The sequence below is a fragment of the Podarcis pityusensis genome (genome assembly GCF_964106645.2).
Source record: "Podarcis pityusensis genome assembly, chromosome: 5".
Classification (NCBI taxonomy): domain Eukaryota; kingdom Metazoa; phylum Chordata; class Lepidosauria; order Squamata; family Lacertidae; genus Podarcis; species Podarcis pityusensis.
Window position 1 is genome coordinate 39,246,772 of NC_138032.1, and position 19,875 is coordinate 39,266,646.

The 19,875-nt window shown below is 42.8% G+C and overlaps 1 protein-coding gene across 22 annotated transcripts in view; it reads left to right on the top strand.

Annotated features, from left to right (window-relative positions):
- Positions 1–2,987: 2,987 nt before the first annotated feature.
- Positions 2,988–19,875, top strand: part of KIF1A (kinesin family member 1A) — a 116,619-nt gene continuing 99,731 nt past the window's right edge. For 4 of the 22 annotated variants that reach the window (XM_081006631.1, XM_081006642.1, XM_081006646.1 and 1 more), the window contains exons 1-2: positions 2,988–3,608; positions 18,236–18,396. In XM_081006631.1, coding sequence (XP_080862757.1) covers positions 18,291–18,396 — 106 coding nt within the window. In that variant the 5' untranslated portion in view covers positions 2,988–3,608; positions 18,236–18,290. The remainder of the gene's footprint in view (positions 3,609–18,235; positions 18,397–19,875) is intronic. The other 18 variants (XM_081006647.1, XM_081006649.1, XM_081006650.1 and 15 more) reach the window with 8 other exon arrangements.

Here is a 19,875-nt window from a genome sequence, read left to right on the forward strand (position 1 = left end):
AGATCAATTGTATTTTTTATTTCCAGAGAAACCATTTTGGTTGGTTCATTTTTTTGAGGATAAATGCATGAGGCTATAGAAGCAATGAAATCTCAGGCTATACCAGAAAAAGCTGGCCCTAGCATATATGTGTGGTCCAGCTTTCTTCCTTCACAGTGGTCAACCAAATGTCTATAGGAAGCCTGCAAGCAGTGCCTGGGCACAACAACACTCTCCCTTTCTGTGGTTTCCAGCAACTGATATTCAGAAACATATAACTTCTGGGAGTATTTAATTCTTACTGCTTTTTTATTTATTTTTAAGCAAAATTTAGTTGCTTTTAATTTAGTTATAAGTTGTTTTAACTGCTTTTAACGTGTTTTAATTGTTGTAACTCGCCCTACGACCTTAGGATGAAGGGCAGGTAATAAATTTAAACAACAATAATATTTATTATTATTTTATTTTTTTAAAAGGCAGCCATAAGGAAAAACTTCAAAACCTACATGGTCACAGTACCTTTAATGGGACCGATAATGATAGTAAAAAATTTTTTTGTATATCACAAGAAAGCAAGATAAGGTATAGAATTTCTCCTTGTAGTTTGCTTTTGAAATGCGGTAACTTCGTTCAAAAAGAATATATGAGAAGAGTGTGTGACCAAGGGATGACCCGTATGCTGTTTTCAACATCTGCTAGCTAGGAAACTTGGATGTAAGCTTCTTTTCTTATTGGTATAAATGAATATTTCCATCTGGCAGGAAGGTCAGTGTTCTAACTAGCAAATGCCAGCCTGAGTAAAATTGGAGATAAAGCTAAAAAGATGCAAAGCCCAACCTCATATGCCCTTGCTGTAAATAGTGACATGCATGCTTCAGCTGAGGGAGATATACACGTCGTAAGCAGTTAGGTCTGCAGCAAATACAAGAAGTGGATACACTTTTTAGATGACAGAGATAAAACAAGCAAACAAAAAGATTCAATATGGACCAATATAGTCCTCACTTTTAGAATACTGGGGAAATGTCTGAGATTCAGAAATGGCAGAGTAAGCAAGCAAAGTGGAAAATTAAGTAATTAGATGTGATGAAGAGTTTGGGACAAAAAGTAACAGGTGTTATTGGATGCGCACAATAATTGATGCTGGGATGGGCATTGGATGCTATTTTCCTGAAATTAGAAAAATAAGTCATTTATTAAATACATTTTTCCTGTATCAAGTGGATTATTTATGTTGAAAGTTATTGCTAATATTTTTGAACCAAACAGAAATAAACAGCTTTCAGATACAGTTTAAAGCAAGGGCCAACTTTTAAAAAAAGTATTACAGAAACAAAATAACCCTACAAAAGATAAACGGTTTAGCTCACAACACTGCTTAACTTGTAGTAACACCAAACAAAATAAGTGATCACTAATTAAAATTGCCCCCACTGTTTATTCAACTATAAACATTAGTTGATTTAATTTACCTAATTAATCTATGAACTCTATCCAAAGTGCTAAGAGATCTTGTTTGGACTCGTGGCCAAGATTAACACTGGTATGGGGGTTGTTCTTGGGTAACACCCTGCTTTGCTTATGAGAGCCCTGGGCAAATTACAAAACAGAACTAAAAACCCAAGGTCCATAAAATACAGTAAAACAAAAATGTAAACAATTATCCACAGAATACAGTATTGTTTATTCATATGCAGTATTTGCCAAATTTAATTTACAAAGCAGTTTACAATTTAAAAATGCATGTACAGTGGTATCTCAGGTTACATACGCTTCAGGTTACATACGCTTCAGGTTACATACTCCACTAACCCAGAAATAGTGCTTCAGGTTAAGAACTTTGCTTCAGGTTGAGAACAAAAATCGTGCTCCGGCGGCGCGGCAGCAGCAGGAGGCCCCATTAGCTAAAGTGGTGCTTCAGGTTAAGAACAGTTTCAGGTTAAGTACGGACCTCCGGAATGAATTAAGTACTTAACCCGAGGTACCACTGTACACACTACGGCTGAAACCAATACCAATATAGCAAAACTAAAAAACACATATATTAAAGCAGTCAATGGAATATTTATTTCATCAACGTATATAGTTCATGTAATACATAAAACCCTCCAATCTGTGATTTAACAAAATGACACCCTAAAATCATTAAGTGAAAATTCCAATAAAACAAAACACGTACTTTCAATATCAGAATAAAAATCTGGAGACAAAATACTAAGCAGTACAATATAAAAATTAAGCCAGGAAATGCAAGCAATTTTTAAAAAGAAGTTCTAAAACATGCCACAGTTGACCCCTCTTGGATTACAGGGGCAAGGGTTCCAGAGGGTTAGTGCTACTGTGGGAAACACCTGCTTCTGCTTTGTCACTAGATGACAATCATCTGTGTATCTTATAGAAGGCTCACTGTTGAATTCCTTCCTTTTAAGGAGCTTGATTAATGGATGGTCCAACCTTTCCCTTTTAGAAAATGCTGGATATTTTGTATTTTACTGAAATGTTGTGAACTGCCCTGAGAACCTTGGGGTTGAGGGTAGGTTGTTGTTGTTGTTGTCGCCGTTATGCTGCTACTGCAATGATGATTTGTTTCCTAATACCAAATTGGTCAAGGCTAGATGAAATATATCCCAAGAAGACCAGAGGCATTGCAGAATCATCATATGAAAAATTGAAAGGTTATCAACGTATTGTGGCTGATGCCACCAATGCATACAATATTAATTCCATACAATCCCGAAATGTGAACTCTGCAAAAAGATTTGAGCACACAAATGTGGCAGGAGATCAGCTGTGTTTACTTGATTCTGCTACACATCTGCTATGTTCACATGTGATCACTTTGCAGCAATGAAGACCAAAAACGCCGATTATATATATATATATATATATATATATATATATGGCTGGCGCTCTTCGCTTGTTTTTGTCATAACACTGATTTCGTTTCCTTGCTAGCGTGTGTGCAGCGGGGCGGCGAGGAATGCAATTTTCGAGCACCAAAAGCGCGTTGGTCTGGCCCTGTGTGGATGCGCAGGCTGGGGATGATGAGTCAGATCTCCTGCGATAGAGCAAGTGCATGGATGCGGTTGGCACGGATGCCTGCCGTCTCCATTTTCGCTCGCTGCTTTGAGGAGTCATACCCGGAGTGGGCGGGGAGGCGCTTGTGCTCTGCCCAGGGCGAAGACGGCTGCCTCTGCCGGCTTTCCCCCCGGGGCCACGCATCGCAGTTCCGCAGTGAGCGGGTCGGCGGCCTCTGGAGCGCCCAGAGCAGGCACGCCTCGCTCCCTCCCTCCCTCCGGAGAGGCAGCATCAACAGCGGCAGAAGCCGAGTGCCAGCCCCGCCCTTCTGGCGGCTGCGGTCGACAGGCTCCTCTGCTCTGCCAGCCAATCAGCGCGCTGACAGGGCCGAGGGGCGGGGCGCGCAGTGAACCTGCAGGAATCGAGCATCCCCAGAGAGCGCAGCATCAGCACCACAAGCCCGGGGAGGCGGCCAGGCGCGTCTCTTCGCATCTCGTTCCATCGGGCAAGCGGGCGCGCAGGCAGAGGCCGCATCCCGGAGCCCCGCCAATGCCAGCGCCGGCATTTCCCAACCAAGGGCGGACCGCACGGAGCCTCTGAGCCCGCAAAAGGTAAGCCCGCAGCCTTCCATCGCCTTTTCTCTTGGTACCCCCCCCCTCTCTCGCCCTTGGAGCTGCCTCGCCTTTTGCAGCACTGGCCCTCTAGCGGCCCGTATCCGCGGGAGAGAGGCCTCGGGAGACCTTGCAGGTCCTCTCGCAGGTCCTATTCATTCTGCTTTGAATGCAGCTGGTAGTTGCGCATCTCTCCCCCTCCCTTGCGGCTGGCTGGGTTTCAAGAAAGGACAATGGACACCAGTTTCCAGCCGATGCTGCTTTGAATTCTCTGGGGGAACAATCACGGGTGTGTGTCTGGCGCTCAGCGTGTGTCCAATCATGGGCCCCACCATCGGGCCACTGTTTCTGTCCCTTGGATGTGTGAGGCTATTAAGGAAAGAGCAAGATTTAAGTGACAACACAGGTTCTGTTCTCTATTTTTCTTTCCATTGGAAAGCGCTCTGTGTGTGTGTGTGTGTGTGTGTGTGTGTGTGTGAGAGAGAGAGAGAGAGAGAGAGAAGTATGAGGGGGTGTTATGGCCAGTAATGGTAGCAGGTAAGAGAACAGTCAGACTGGAAAATGATGTTAGGAATGAAAGGAGACAGGAACCCTCCCTTGTAAAAGAAAATGTGATGTTTCCAATAAAATTCAGTTTAGATTGCAATTATAACCCATTTGCTCAGACTCAAAAGACAAAAACACCCACCAGGCACAGTTTTTATTGTGATGCCTGACTAGTTTCCTGTGCTTTCTACACTTGCTTATTTTTTCTAATCCATCATAGAGAGGGCAGATGCCTTTTCCCCTTGATCAGTCTGTGTTGCTCTCTGAGAAAGAAGAAAGACCCTCTTATTGTCTTTCAAACCAATCTGCAAGCTTCTGAAAAATGTCCAGCTAGGCAACAGAAATGCATTGCTAATAAACACCACCCCACCCCACCCCATCTGCCCCTGCGCCAATGGCTGTGACACAGGGACCATGGAAAGAATGCAGAGTCATGGGGACTGGGCGAGGGCTTGCCAGCCAGTCCGCATAACCTATGTTTTGAGCACCCCATAATTCACACTTATTTGATTTGAACCAAACCCTGCATCCTTTTAATGAAAGCACATATGAGAGACAAGGGCGGGAGGGTGAGAAGGAACTATGTCTGTTGTAGCAGTAGCAATAACATTCCAGTCTCCATTTCCTGCACATGCTATGGCTCCCAATTTCTGTGTGGGTGTGTGGAGAACCTTGGAAACCTGTGGCATGGCATATATCTTTATAAAAATACAGTCCTGTTTGATGAAGATGGAACAATGTTGGCTGCAGCAAAACAAAGGTGGGTACATTGTCATCTGTCGCATTTGAGGGGAAAGAAGCAGTTAGCTAGGGGCAATACTTTAGGTGTGTGTGTGTGTTTGTGTATATATATATATATATATATATAGGACTGCTCTGATGTGGGTGGAGAATCTATCTGGGTGTCAGCCATTTTATAGGGTTTAGAGCCCACACTGCTGTAGTATCACTGGATAGGCTTGTACTATAGCATCCCCTGGTCTTAAATATGTCCTGGATGGGGGTTTGTTTGGGTAAAGGAGAGGGTGTGAAAAATGGACACCGACTCCATGCTTAAATCTAGCACCTGCCTTGAGCACCACAAGGTCCTTTACTAGTTCTCTTATAATCCCAGGCAGAGTAAAACCATAATGCTTTTGGGTGTCAGATAGAAATGGTGCATCTTCCTGAATGATCTTGAAAAGACAAAAGGGCCTGCGGGCATTAGATACATGGCAGAGGTGATGACTATAAGCAGGGAGGGGGCCCTGCTATTAGTGTGGCCTGCTTGGAAGTCAACCGAGGCCATCTTAGGAGCAACATGACTGCTGACAACATGGCTGAATATAATGACTTATGCTATTGTGCCAAGGGCTTTGAGCAAGAGACATCTCTTCCCCCATCCCCAGCCTAAAGCATGGCCTCTATGAAGTATGCTAAGGAAAAGGAACCCTTTATACTTCAGCAGTATAAATTCAGAGTTGGAAATAGAAGTGGAAGGAATCTGTGCATGTCATAGCATGAGTCCTCAAGGCAGGCAGTTGCAAACAGCACCTCAAGGAATACGAATTTGCTGCAACGCTCGTTCCTTTAGGGCACAGAACAACAACCAGGTTTTGCCACTATTAATAAGAGATGAGGCGGCTGTTTTAGGGTTGTAAGCCTCATGAAATAGTTCATATAAGGAGGGAACAGGACCTGTGGTTCAGTTAGATAATTTTGGGCTCTGGGCTTCATAGTCTTGTGGGTGGGGTGCCCTCTTTAGATAATCTTCTGCATTACAGTACTTAAAAATGTTGTAAGCCAGGCCTGCTGCATTGGGGGGCCCTCCTGTTCATTCTGCTGAGTACCTGAAGTCCTGCCCTGCAGCACCACTGAAGAGGAAGTGCTGACATATGATCTGGATTACGCTCCAAAATTTCCAAAACTAGATAATCACCATTTACCCCCCCTTTTTTTTTACTTCTGCCATTTTTTAGCTTCCAGTGAAAGAATAGGGAGCAGGTCACATGCTTTTTTGTTTTCTGGATGATGCAAACTGATGTTCATCCACACTGGCCTTTTGACAAGGTTATGGCCTGTCTTCTACATCTGCCATTGCAAACCGGGGCACAGAAGTTTTTAATAATCAGAAGTTCAGAGCATTTCTTTTGGCTCAGCTTTAGTTTGCTTTGGTCACAGTGTGACTCCTGTGACTTGCCATTATGATTTGCTATGGGTTTCTTTTGATATATCTCCTTGCAACCCTAGCTAGGCCAGGCCCAGTCTTCTACATCCTCTGAATAGTTTACCATTTACCATTTCATAGCTCGTGGGGGAGGACTAAGGTCACTGACAACATGGTGGCAGGGCAGAGTAAAAGCTAAGATACTACGGAATATTCAATTCTTAGCCAACTTCATTCTGACAAAGGGTGAGGGGGTGTATGGATCACTGCATTTGCAGATCATATTTTCACAACTGTTATTATATAGTTACCCTTTATCTTCTTGTGAGCTCTTGGCTCCATTTCCCACAAATTATCTTCCTTTGTCTCTTCCATGCAAACTCTTCAGCTCACATTGATTTCCTCTATTTGTAGAATGTTGACATGTGTTTTTTCTTTTAGCTTATTAGTGCATTTAATCATTGTTTGAATGTTTTAAAGAGTTGTTTTTAACTGTTTTTTAAACTGATAACTATTGCTTTATTATATTTTGTAATCTGCTTTGAGGTTTTATTACAATCAAGAGGCATCTAAATCTAGTGAAATACAGAAAATAGATAAAAATAATCAAAAGGCTACTTTAAAGATGAAAACAGAACAAAGTGCAAAAAGCAGTAAGAATGTAAAATGCTGCCTTATACTCTCTTAGAAGAATGACCCATGCTTGCATTATCCCATTAGCAGCAAGGGTCCAGTGGGAGAGTTTTTCCCTAGCCCTAAAAAACACACACTACAATTATGTATTATTATCCCATTCTTTCTCAAAAGTGTCCAGGGCAGTATGCATTGTTCACTCTAGACTTTATTTAGCAACCTGTGAGGTATATTAGATTGAGAGATCAGAGGCGGATTTAGGGTAGCCTGACTGGTTCGCCTGCACTGGGAGGGCTCCACAAGGGGCACTTCAACAATGACAAACAATGGAAAGCCAGAGGCAGGGGGCACGCTGAATTTCGGCGTTGCACAAGGTGCCCCTGAAATTTTAAAGCCCAAAGTTCACCAGTGGAGAGATGCTGACTGGCCCAGGGTCACCCAGTAGGTTTTGTGGTTGAGTGGGGACAGAGGCAGATTTAAGGGGACACGACCGGATCACTTGCACTGGGCACAGAGCCTCAGGGGTGCTGTTGGGGGCTCTACAACTATGATTTAGAACAGAGTGCTAGAGGCACAGGGGCACTGAATTTTGGCATTGTACAGGGCACTGCTGAAATTTGAGACCCCAAGATCTGACAATGGTGGGGATTTGAATCCAGGCCGCCTCAGGCATAGGTGGTAACCATGACGTACACAGTGGCACTAAAGTGTAAGTCCTTCCTCTGTCTTTAAAGGTGCAAGATATAAGCTATATAACACTGAGTAAAAATGATTCATAATCTGAATGAGTCAACAAAGTGAGATGGTTGCAGGAAAAGGCAAGTGCTATTTTGAAATGCATTAACAAAAGGATTATTTGCACAAAAGGCTCTTTATCACTGATGGGGTCCAGTTCCAGATATGCCATTTTGCAAAGATTCGTGTCTATTGAGGAGCAGTAAGGGCAGTGAAGATTGTCCTTTGCCTCCATCACATCTTCAAGTACCTGCATAGCAGAGGGGTTGTTTTGTATTGCCTGAAGCTTTTTAATACCTGCTCCAGGGAATGGAGTTTTAGACCATTTGGAAGCCCACTATGATTTGTTTGCAAGGCACTTTGAGAGCAAAGTGGCTCACCCCCATAGCTATCTTGATGCTACATTTACTGCATTCTCCCAGGAGGTATCCAGTGCAACATCTACTTTGAAATCATAGGTTTCAGTTTATATGGCCTAATTATGTGGACAAACTGCTTGCAATGATGTACCCAACCATGTGTTCCTCTTGCCTCTTTTATCTTATTAAAGCATGCTGACCAGGTATGGTAAGGTGGCTTCAGAGTGTAGTCAATGTATCCTAGCAGAAGAGAGTGGTCCTGGCTGTCTTCAAAGAGATGGTGATTCAATCACTTCTGGGGGGGGGACACCCCTCATACTGGACCCTTGAGTTTGTCACAAATACCTTTGAGGGAAGGTAATCAAGAGTGTCATGGTGGGACAGTTGCAAATACTCAAATAATAATCTTGGCCCATTTCATTCTGGGTTGATGGGACTGAACCGGCCTTGGTTGATGGGTGGTCTTTAATGGGAGAAGGACAAGGGGAGTGCAACCCTGTTATTCTTAAATAGTCTCCCAGCAGCTTTTGACACCATCGTCCATGGTATCCAACTGAACTGGTTGGGTGAGATGGCTTCTGCGGGCAATGTTTTATATTGGTTCTGATTCTGTCTCCAGGGTTGGTTTTGCAGAATAGCATTGGATGTTTTTTTTGCTCCCTGTACGATGTGCTGTGGGGTGCCATAGGGTACCATCTTATCCCCTATGCTATTTAACATCTACATGAAGCTGTTGAGATCAGTTGGCAAGAGATTTGGGGCAAAGTATAATCAGTATGCTGGTGATATACACATATCTGTTTCTCTGTAACATAAGAATCAAGATAGGCCATGTAAACCCTGGACCAGTGCCTGGACTTGGTGGTGAGCTGGCTGAGGGCCAGCAAACTGAGTCTGAATCACAACAAGATGAAAGTGCTGTGGGTGAGTGGGTCTCAAGTCCAGATAATTGGTCAGTTGCCCACTTTGAATGGAGTCATATTCTCCCTGAAAGAGCATATTAGTAGTCTAGAGGCCAGGTGAACACAGTGGATAGAAGTACCTTTTACCAGCTTTAGCTGTTTCTTGTCTGGCATAGCCTGATTGCTGTTCAGGGATAACAGCAATCAAGCTATGCCAGACAAGAAACATCTGAAGCTGGTAAAAGGTACTTTTACCTCCAGATTGGATTACCACAATGCACTCCATATAGCGTTGGACCTGTGGTTGGTTTGGAAGCTGCAGCTAGTACAAAATGTAGCTGCTTGACTGCTCACTAGGGCAGAATATCACCATCAAATTACTGGGCAAAGTTAAAGGGGCTGGTAGTGTTGTACTTACACAGCTTGGGGCCAGGACACCTAAAATATCATCTCACCTCTTCTATAACCATCTGACCACTGCATCCTGCAGCAGAAGGTCATCAGGAGATCTGGTCTGTACCATGCGGAACTTGGACCTTCAATGTGGCAGTACCTAGTCTTTGGAACACCTTTCATTACATATCAGAGACCTCTATTGTCTTTTCAGTGCCCTCTGAAGACCTTCCTTTCTCAGCAAACCTTTTAAGTGGAGATTTTTACCCTAGTCTGCATCTGTATTGGACTTGAAATTGTATATGTCATTATTGTCACTGTCTTTATTGTTAAATCGCTTTGGCGTGCTTTATGGGATATGATTAATTCATAAATGAAATTAAATAAATAAAAGCAAGCAAATTTGTAGACAGTTGAAAGATGAACAAAGTTTATGAAAAGCAAAATTTTGTGAAGTATTTAAAAGAATACAGTGAATATAAAGGAGAATAACTATTGATCAAGATGACTAGAGGGAAGACAAAAATGGGGAGTTGAAATTGCACCATATAAGACCCAGAATTTCAGGACATCAGCAAGGTTGGTGGTCACAGATGAAGTACTGAGAATAGGAAAGATAACAACAACAACAACATTGTTATTTATTCCCCCACCCATCTGACTGGGTTGCCAGAACTGTCAATGGAGGAACATGTTAAAATAAATTATAGAATTTACTTCTCTAAAGGTTTTCAGCAGGTGGTGAAAGTACCATCTCTTGGAGCTAGTTTGCAAAATTTCATTTATCTTTCAGGGTTCAACTAGGCAGCTCTTTGAGTCACCCGTATTAACAATTCTATGAACATTATTCCTATTGTCTAGGTTTTGTTAGAGCCTGCTTTGGTATTATTGTGATCTCCTAAGTACCCTTAAGGTCAAGAAATACCCTCCCAGTTGTATTTCTAGGCACTGTTGTGCTCCAGAAAGCACACTCACCACACGTTGTTCAATCTTCTCTTGAGGACTGAGTTCAGGAGCAACATGTTTCGCCCATATGAAGCAGAAGGGACTGTGAAGAGTGCATCTGTGTCATCATCAAGCAGCCTCCCTCATCGCACACCTAAAGCTGGTTTTCAGCTTAAAAACAAAAATTGCCTTCCCCACTTTTTTTAAATAAAAAAACTTCAGACAGGGGGCATATGATTGTTTGAATATATGACAGCTGAAGCAGGATGTGTACAACAAACTAAGGAAGTTCCAAACCAGCAAGGAAACTAGAATTTGCTGCGTGAAGGCAGGCTTATAAATATTTAAAGCAAATAAGTAAAATGTGTGTCATTTGAAGAACAAAGGCAAAATGGGAGTCAACTCTTTGCTGCCTGACATAAATGCATTGTAGTCCTTTCTAAGATAGAGACACAAAATGCCAGCAGTGCATTGGTGTTATGCAACTTTACTGTTGCAACTTTTGTCTTCTGGAAATTCTTAATTATAATATTACTTCACTCAATGGCAGAATAGTTGACAGTCAAATTCACCTACTCTGAATGGTTCCAAACAGGATTATAGTGGCAATTCTGTGGGGAGCAGGCCAAATGCATATGGCAGAGATGGGGAACCTGTGGCCCTCCAGCTGTTATTGGATTACAACTCCCATCAGCCCCAGCCACATGCTCAGAGGTCAGGGATGATGGGAGTTGTAGTCTAGCAACATCTGGAGGGCCATAGGCTCCCCCATCCCTGATGTAGGGTGAATGTTATGTGTAGGGAGCTATCAACTCAATGCAAAACGAATCAGAATCTAAATATAGGTAGTCTAATATGCTACAGCGAGTTTGACTGTAATCCTGAACACACTTAATGGGAAATAAGCTCCACTGTGGGCCTTATTTCTGAGTAGGGATGGAAGGATCTCTCAATTTTGGTTTTCTCAGATTCTCATTCTTAAATTTGCTTTTTTGCATTTCTGCAGCAGTATGAGTATTTTTAAAATATCCTCGTGAAAATTCTTCAGCATTTTAGTGCAATTTTCTTCTAATATCATATTTTGGATGCAGATCTGTATGCAGTTTCTCCTAATATAATGCATTTTTTGTATGTTATTTTCAATTATATATTCATTTTATGTGCACTTTCTTTCACCAGATTTATGCATTTTTGTAAACATTGGTTGGTTGGAAAACTACATTTTAAAAATAATAACTGAAAGTTTTGGGAAGGCACCTCATATATCCACCTATCCTATCTTGGGGCTGCAGTCCAGAGGGCAGCAAATTCAGGCTGTTGATTATATTTCAGAAGCCTGTTATGTACCACAGACAAAAATGCTTCACTCACTCCAAAACCTTTCTAGCAGTGTAACAGCTTTGCTGTGTTGGGAACTGCACAATGAGACAGCCCTATTAGAAATGCATGTGATTATCTTAATTACTAATTACTATGGCTCCTTCATGGGTATTCTTTTAACATCTCTGCTTCTTTGTTAGTTTTGTTTTCTGTGTTTTGAATTTCAGGGGGAGGGTGAACTTTTATGGTATCTATTTACTGTTTTTGGTTTGGCGAATGAGGGAACAAACTGCTCCCAACACTCAAGGTTTGGTTGTCATGTTCAGTGGGCAGGAATTGAGAGGGTGATGCGCTGTAGTGCACATTGGCTAAGTTGGATGAAATTCCCTGTGAGACCAAGAAATTGTCACCTTAGTCTCTAGAAGAATTACATCAGTCAAGAGGCACTCCTAGCACTGTCTCATTAAGCCTAACAACAGAACACCTCGCACAAACATAGCTCCAGTAAACTGTTTTATAAATGACATGTGGGATTGGCAAGAAAATGCTGGAGTGTGAAGTACAGTGGTACCTCGGGTTAAGAACTTAATTCATTCTGGAGGTCTGTTCTTAACCTGAAATTGTTCTTAACCTTAAGCACCACTTTAGCTCATGGAGCCTCCTGCTGCTGCTGCTGCGCCGCCGGAGCACAATTTCTGTTCCATAGCTGTCAAGTGTCCCTTATTTGAAGGGACAGTCCCTTATTCCAGCGCCATGTCCCGCTGCTGTCCCTTATTGATGGATGTCCCTTAAATGTCCCTTAAATGATGTCCCTTAAATTTCAAAGGAAGCAGCTCCTCTCCCTCCCTCCCTGCCGGCCAGGGAGGAGGGAGGCTCCAACTGTGTTGCTTGGCTGTGTTGCTCACCCAATAAGAGGTCTAAGAACGACTGGGGGGTGGAGCTTGCATGCCTTGTGTGTGGCTAGTTAATGCAAGCTGAGGGGTTTTTTGAATGCTGGATGCCATTTTGTTGCACGTGCTGCTGCAGACTTTGCAGTGCAAAGCCAGGCCGGGGAGCCATCTTAAGTTGAGGCTGCATAGGCCTTGTGGTGCATGTGATTCAGATTCTATTCAGTTGAACCTCTGGTTACAAAGTTGGTTGGACAGTGTTCTCGAAGCTACCAGCATGAGTTTGACCAGACTGCAGGAGGACAGGAAGACGAGTGCCTGGAACAGGTGAGGCTGCAGGTCCCTTATTTTGGCTGCTGGTCCCTTATTTTCAAGGTTGCCGGTCCCTTATTTTCAAATCTGTAAGTTGACGGCTATGTTCTGTTCTCATCCTGAAGCAAAGTTCTTAACCCAAGGTACTATTTCTGGGTTAGCGGAGTCTGTAACCTGAAGCAGATGTAACCCAAGGTACCACTGTACTCCTATTCAGGGTGCCAGTTACCCAGCCAGACATGCTCTTTTCTAGGACACTCCATTTCTCTTAGTTTTCAGTTTCATTTATCCTGACAGTCAGCATTCTGTGCCTACCAAGTATGCTCATTTATTGCTGGGTATTTTGCTGTCCCTCACATCTTTATTTTTGTCGCCCCCCCTTTTTTTGGTACTTCTGCAAACCGTAGGATTGCCCCAAGCCCATTGATGATGCCATTATAGCTCCATAAGGATCCACACTTAGAGAAAGTATTTGCAATTTGTAGGTAGGATTCCAACTGTTAAAACGCAGAGCCAGATCACTGTATGATGTATATTAGTATCGCTCCTATGCAGTAAGTGCAATGTTGGTGACGTATCTTGGACTCGGATGCCTTTGACTTGTAAATGAGGTCTGGCCTCCTCCCTCACCCACTCTCTTCGCCATTTTGAAGTATTCTGTTCCTTTAAAAAAGGCTGTTGTTGCATTGGCTCTCCTGGGAAACACACAGCTTCTGTTCTGCATTCTGGAAGCCGCATTCTTGTGAATTAATAAGGGTAACCTTTATTTTCACGCAGAAGCTGTAGCAAGTCTAAAGCATCTTTATTTAAACATGCCTCCCCAGTGCCTTTTTATATGGCATCTACCATTTTAAAAGTATTCTAATTTGGGGTTGCTTATCATGTTTTTGGAGTTTATTATGTAAGTAAGCTGCCCTGGTTGATTTTTTTATTTTCAGAAAGGCAGAGTATAAATATATTAGTAAAAATCTATTAGTTAAAGAAAATCTATTAAATGAAAATTACAAAGTGTTTTGGGAGAGTGTTCTTAAGAAACTCATAAATGTAAGATAGAACTAAATACATGGATCTTCAATATAGAGGCAGCATTCAAGACATTTACAGATGGGGGTGTTTTCTAGCTGTTAAAGTAAGCACTCTTAATAGCCACAAGCCACTGGGGACTATGGTGTCTCTGCTTGTCTATTTTGGCACACTAAGAGATTAGTGAGCCTAGCAGAAAACACAGTTCAGTTGATGTACTCTCCAGGAACACTGTGTGCAGTTTTGCATCTCTTTCTTCCTTTACTCCTTCAGCTCATGCATTTCTGGTGTAGCACAAATCATACAATCAGCAGTGCAGCAAACTGTCTTTTCAGGTAGAGCTATGCATTATTTGAGCAAATATACATTTGTTACAGTAATGCAAACACAGGGATTGGACAACTTGCAGGGAAGAACTGACAGGTAGGAGGGAGGGGTGTCTTTTCCCTGCCCTATGGTAACTCCAGCCCACCCCAGTTGGGCTCTTAAATGGCGTGCCCGGGGGGGGGGCATTTGCAGGAGTAGAGATGGAATCAATTTCTGATCTATTTCACATACATTCGTTCATTCATGATTGCCATTTTGTTCCATTTCTACATCAATCTGCAATAATTACTTTAAAAACCACATAAATATTTTCATTGTTTTAAATATATTTTGGCTAAAATATGCATTTTTCTATAAATGTTGTGGTGCATTTCTTGAGCCAAATAATATTGCATAATGTGGAGGAGTGCTAAAGCCAAAGGATGACTGTTCTGATCCATGAATTAGTTTGGGAAGTGCTATTCTGGTCAGTTTGCTTAAAAATGTGGACTGAACAAAACCATTGAGTGTTCAAGAGAAAGGTTGAGTGCTCTGGTTCACCTGCCAGTTCTCCCCTGCAAATCTCCATCCCTGCCACCCCACCCAGCCAAGCATTAGGAAGGAAATATGGGGTTAGAAAACTTGTTTTCCCACCATAATATCTAAGTCTTCTCATTCAATATGCCTATTTCCACAGCTCCTGACATTCAGACAGCTCTTGGGTATGAGCAGAAATGAGCAATGAACAGACAAACAACTAAGGCAGATGCTGACTGCTTATCTTCATCTTTAATATCTGCTTGGTGACTTGCATCTGCAAAAACTAATTTCCGTCCAGTTCTCACAATTTCAGACATGCACACTGCTGACAATCTTTTTAATATTGTGTGATGTTTAGATGGGGCAGTTTTGAGGCTATCACTTAATAACTGCATTCTGTGTGTGGCTCCAGCACTCATTTTTTCACATACAGCCTAAGCTGTAGTAGCAGAAAGCCGTTTTATTAGTACAGGGAGGAAAAATGTGCTCCCATGTGAATATAATGAAAATATTGTCCCTTTGAGTTGAAATATTCAACGTTTTAGCAATAGGGCCAATTTAACCAACTGGGGTAATAGCAGTGATTGTATGTAGTGTGTGTGTGTGTGTGTGTGTGTGTGTGTGTGTGGAGCCAGGCTTTGGTCACTTCCAGAATGTCACTATTTTATGGAAGGAATTCAATGGCATACCAGCAAATCCTGGTTTGCAGAATTAAAGTGCTCTGGTACAATAAATTTGCTTTTTGCAGTAAGGAAAGTGATGGGAAAATGCACTAGAAATTGAAGGATAGCAGCCAACTATTGGGAAATTGTATAACCTCTACACAAACATATCAAGATAAATGCTCAATAAAGGGGTTGTCTGGAAGTGACGTTTCCATGGTCTGAGAAAAGAAGGAAGAACCACAAGGAAAATACAATATGAGAATGGATAAATGATGGTGTTGTGTGGATACCTCATAAATAGTGAGTGATTGTAGATGTTTATACATCTCAGGGCTGTGGCTATATAGAACAGAGCAGCAGTTATTCTGATCAGATTCATTTATTTTTATCTAGCCATTGGACCATTGCAGAACAAGGCTTTTAAGAATATAAATGTAAAACAAGATTACAGAAATAGAAATTAACTTGGACATTTATGTATAAACTATAACATGAGGAAATTTAGAATGCTGAATTTCCCTGACAAATCATAACATGCCCCTTTAAAAAGGAAAGTTTGTTTCTCTTAACAAATATTAAAATGACTAAAATGAAATGAAATACAATAAAGTTATGCAAATCTGGAGCAGCTATTGAGTTTGTTGCAGAGCAAATATTCCAGTTGGCAGATCACATTGAAGAAAAACACTAAAAGGGGCAGCTGGGGGTGGGGGTTTTCATCTGACATTCCCTCTCAATTCCGCTGTGGTTTCTCTGGTGCTTTGTATCTTCTGCCAGTAAGCGGAGAATCCTAGATGTAGCTGAGGGCTGTGGCTGTGCTGAGCTGAGCACTGCACTTAGCTCACTGAATTATTTATACTGAAAATAAACTAGGGTGGGTCCAGGAGGCTTAGCTCTCTTACTCAGATGTATAGTAAAGCCTGGCTGATGTGATTTTATACCAGTTATGGAGAGTGGAAGCAGAAAACATGAGGGGAGATTCCACTCAAACTGGTTTTGAATTTTCCAAAATGTCCTCCTTCCCTTTGAGCAGCCTCTGTTCACTGTGGAATACGATGGCATCACTTTAAGCTGGGGGGTAACCAATGAGTTTGAGGAGAAATCAAGTCAAAGATGCAGGCCTGCATGTACTGTACAACTTTACTAGGGCATCATCTCATGGGAACTAGTTCTGATGTCTTGTGATGTGACAGTTATTCCCACACAGCCTGTCTTCCTCAAAACTTACCATAAAACAAATACATGGCAGGGGGCACTATCTGTCTCTTTACTTGCACTGTCTGAAAGCAGAGCAAAAGCTGCTGCCTTCTTTGTCAATAATCCTTTTGAATTTTAGGCAAGGAGACCAGCTGTCAGGTGGTCAGGTTCTCTCCAGAGAAAGGAAGGTCATGTGGCAAAGTAGATAGTGCCACAGATTAAGGAAAATCTTGTTTAAGTAAGCCTTGCTAAATTAATTTGATCCACCAGGATTAACCAGTGCTTTCTGATGGGCCTTTTGCTTCTCCAGTTGACAAAAATTACTAGCTATATTTCAAATATGCATCAGTCTCCTTGGGGCAGGGTTCTTATCAGTTCTCATGCACCCAACAGGGATAAACCCTGTCAAATTTAGAAGGCAATGAATCTTACGAAAAAGATAAGAACCTACAAAATTTTGCATGCCAAAAAAATGGCATTAATCCACAGTGATGGTCCAGTTTGATCAGGACTTAAGACTGGGTTGGGATACAGGCAACAGCCTGGAGAGAGTCAGGAGCTAGGAGTCAGGACCCAAGGGCAATCAGGGTGCAGGACCAAAGGCCAAACGAAGAGTTAAGAGCATATCGCAGTTAAGATCTTCTGACAACCAAGAAGGCAATCGGGGTTTAGGCCCAGTTTTTGGCACAGAAACTTCTTTCATCACCCTATATGATGACCTCTCTTGGGAGAGAGACAGGGGAAATGTGTCCTTGTTAATTCTCCTTGACCTCCCAGCAGCTTTTCATACCATCAACCATGGTATCCTTCTGGAGTGGCTTTCCAAGTTAGGAGTGGGTGGCACTGCTTTGTGGTGGTTCCAGTCCTACTCAGTGGCAGAGCTTCATGCTCCAGCACCGGGGGACGGAGAGCAGGCGGGGGCGGGGCTAGCGCATGTCCTGGTGGCGTGGTGCGCGTCCTGGGGGTGTGGTGTGCTGCCGGCAGGGGCGTGGCACCCAGTGTGGGTGGGGGGCAGCAGCGATGGCACCCCACCAGGACTGCGCTGCTGGGGGCGATGCACTCCCTCCACACTCCTCTTCCTCTGCCAGTGGTCCTACTTGGATGGTTGTTTCCAGAGGGTGGTGCTTAGGGATTGTTCTTCGGCCCTGTGGAGCATTCCATGGGAGGTTCCTTAGAGTTCATCCCCCCCCCCCCAGCTATTTAACATCTACATGCAAGTAGGGACATCTGGATCTTTGGAATACATTGTCAGCTATGTATTGATGACACAGCACTCCTTCTCCTTAACATCTGCAGATGTGCTGAACTGTTATCTTATGTCAGTAATGGACTGAATGAGAGCCAACAAACTGAAGCTCAATCCAGATAAGACTGAGGCACTGTTAGTGGGCAGTTTCCTAGGCCAGATGTGTGCAAGGTGGCGTGCTTTTCATGGGGTTACACTCATTCTGAAGGTTTGGATACGCACTTTGGGGTACTTCTTGATCTATTGCTTTCATTTGAGGCTCAGGTGGCCTTGGTGATGCGGAGAGACTTCCATCACCTTTGCCCCTATCTGGACCAGGATAGCCTAACTTCTGTTGTCTATGCTCTGGCACTCTCTAGGTTAGATTACTGCAATGCGTGGGGCTGCCTCTGAAGACTGTTTCGAAACCTTAGCTGGTGCAGAATTCATCGGCCAGGTTGCCGTTCCTAACATCTCTTTCTTGTTTCTTCAGGGCATTTTCAGGAGTACAATCCTAGCAAGAGGAGTAAAACCTTCAAACCATCAGGATGGCAGGAGCTTCTGTAAAGGTGGCAGTGCGGGTGCGTCCTTTCAACTCCCGAGAAATGGGCAAGGACTCCAAATGTATCATACAGATGACAGGAAACACCACAAGTGAGTAATCATTGCATATTTTTCTGCAAGACACTTCAGGGTGGGTTTGAGTGTCTCTCACATTGCTTCTGTCATTTCTGATCAATAATCCAGGAAAGAATGTGGAAGAGATAATGCAATTGTACTTGCTAGTTACTGAGGTTTTACAATTGCATTACAGAACATAGAAACACTTAGGTTGCATTTCTAACTCCACTTACCTGGGAGTACACTATGGAGGGCGGGCAGAGAGAGAAGTTTGCTTATGAAGGCTTCAGACAAGGTCTACCCCGAGGATTTGCTTTCCCTCACAATATCTGATATTGCTATGTGAGCATCTGAATTGTAGGCCAGCAACGTATTGAAAAAAAGAGAACCATCTCAGCAATGCACCAACTCCTAGATAGAAATAATTGTGCCTTTTCATTTCTTTTCTGAAATGGCCTGATAGGGTGATACCAATTCTTTGTAGATAAAAATACTTTTTAAAAAATTACTCTTGACTGCATAAATGCTGTAGTCATAACTCCCAAATTAATATTTATTTCTGAAAAAGCAGCTAGGGTGGGGTTTATTTCAGGGTCATGGCACATGGGACAGTCTAATGTTTTACCATGGTTCTAGCCCATATGTTCCCTCCATAGAATTCTAGAAGCTGCCAAGCAGAAAACTTTTCCTTTGTACTCCTAGAGGGCATTGCTAAGTTGCATGAGCTGCCTACATGGGAATTAAAGGGGAGAGGGCTGGGGAGCAACACTTGGAGAAAGCGAAGGACCTGTAGAAGACTCCCCCCCCACGCCCACCAGCTATTTCACACATACACATAACTACTTCTCTCTATTGAATCCAATGGGGTTTTGTCTGAGGTAAGTGAGGTTAGGATTGCAGCCTAAATCGCTTTAACTTCACCATGGTTCTGGAGTTGCATTTATCTTACAAATGTAGATCTAGAACCAAACAGCAGCAAAAGTGGCTTGGTGGTGGAAAGACATTGTTTGGAAGGTGTTACCCATGGGATCTGAGTGGTGGGTTTTCTTCTACAAGGCCAGCAACTCTTGCCCTTTTTTTACTTCTGAAAACGTTTTTGATTAAAAAAAAAAAAAAAAGCTTTGTTAGCAGGGCAGCTGGGTATACTGCAATACACAGTACCAGTGAGACTTCACCCACCACCTTAATTAACGTGCCCTTAATGAATTCTCCCTGAAAGCTGGTTGAAAATGTACATCTTTACAAATAAAGCATATGTAGATTTGTGTCATGGGCCTGCACCCTGAGTATTTTAAGTGCCTAGCAATGACCTTGACTAAGACTTTGATCCCTTTCCAGTTCTCCCCAGAGGTGCCCCCTTACACCTGCATTTGCCTTATGAGGAAAACATGAGAAATAGGATCCCTGTGTTTTATTTGTGATGCGCTGTTCTGCTCTTACAGACATTCAAATATAAAACAACAAGTAGGAAGGAACCGGGGAGATGCGAGGCTCTTGCCCTCCCAATGAGCC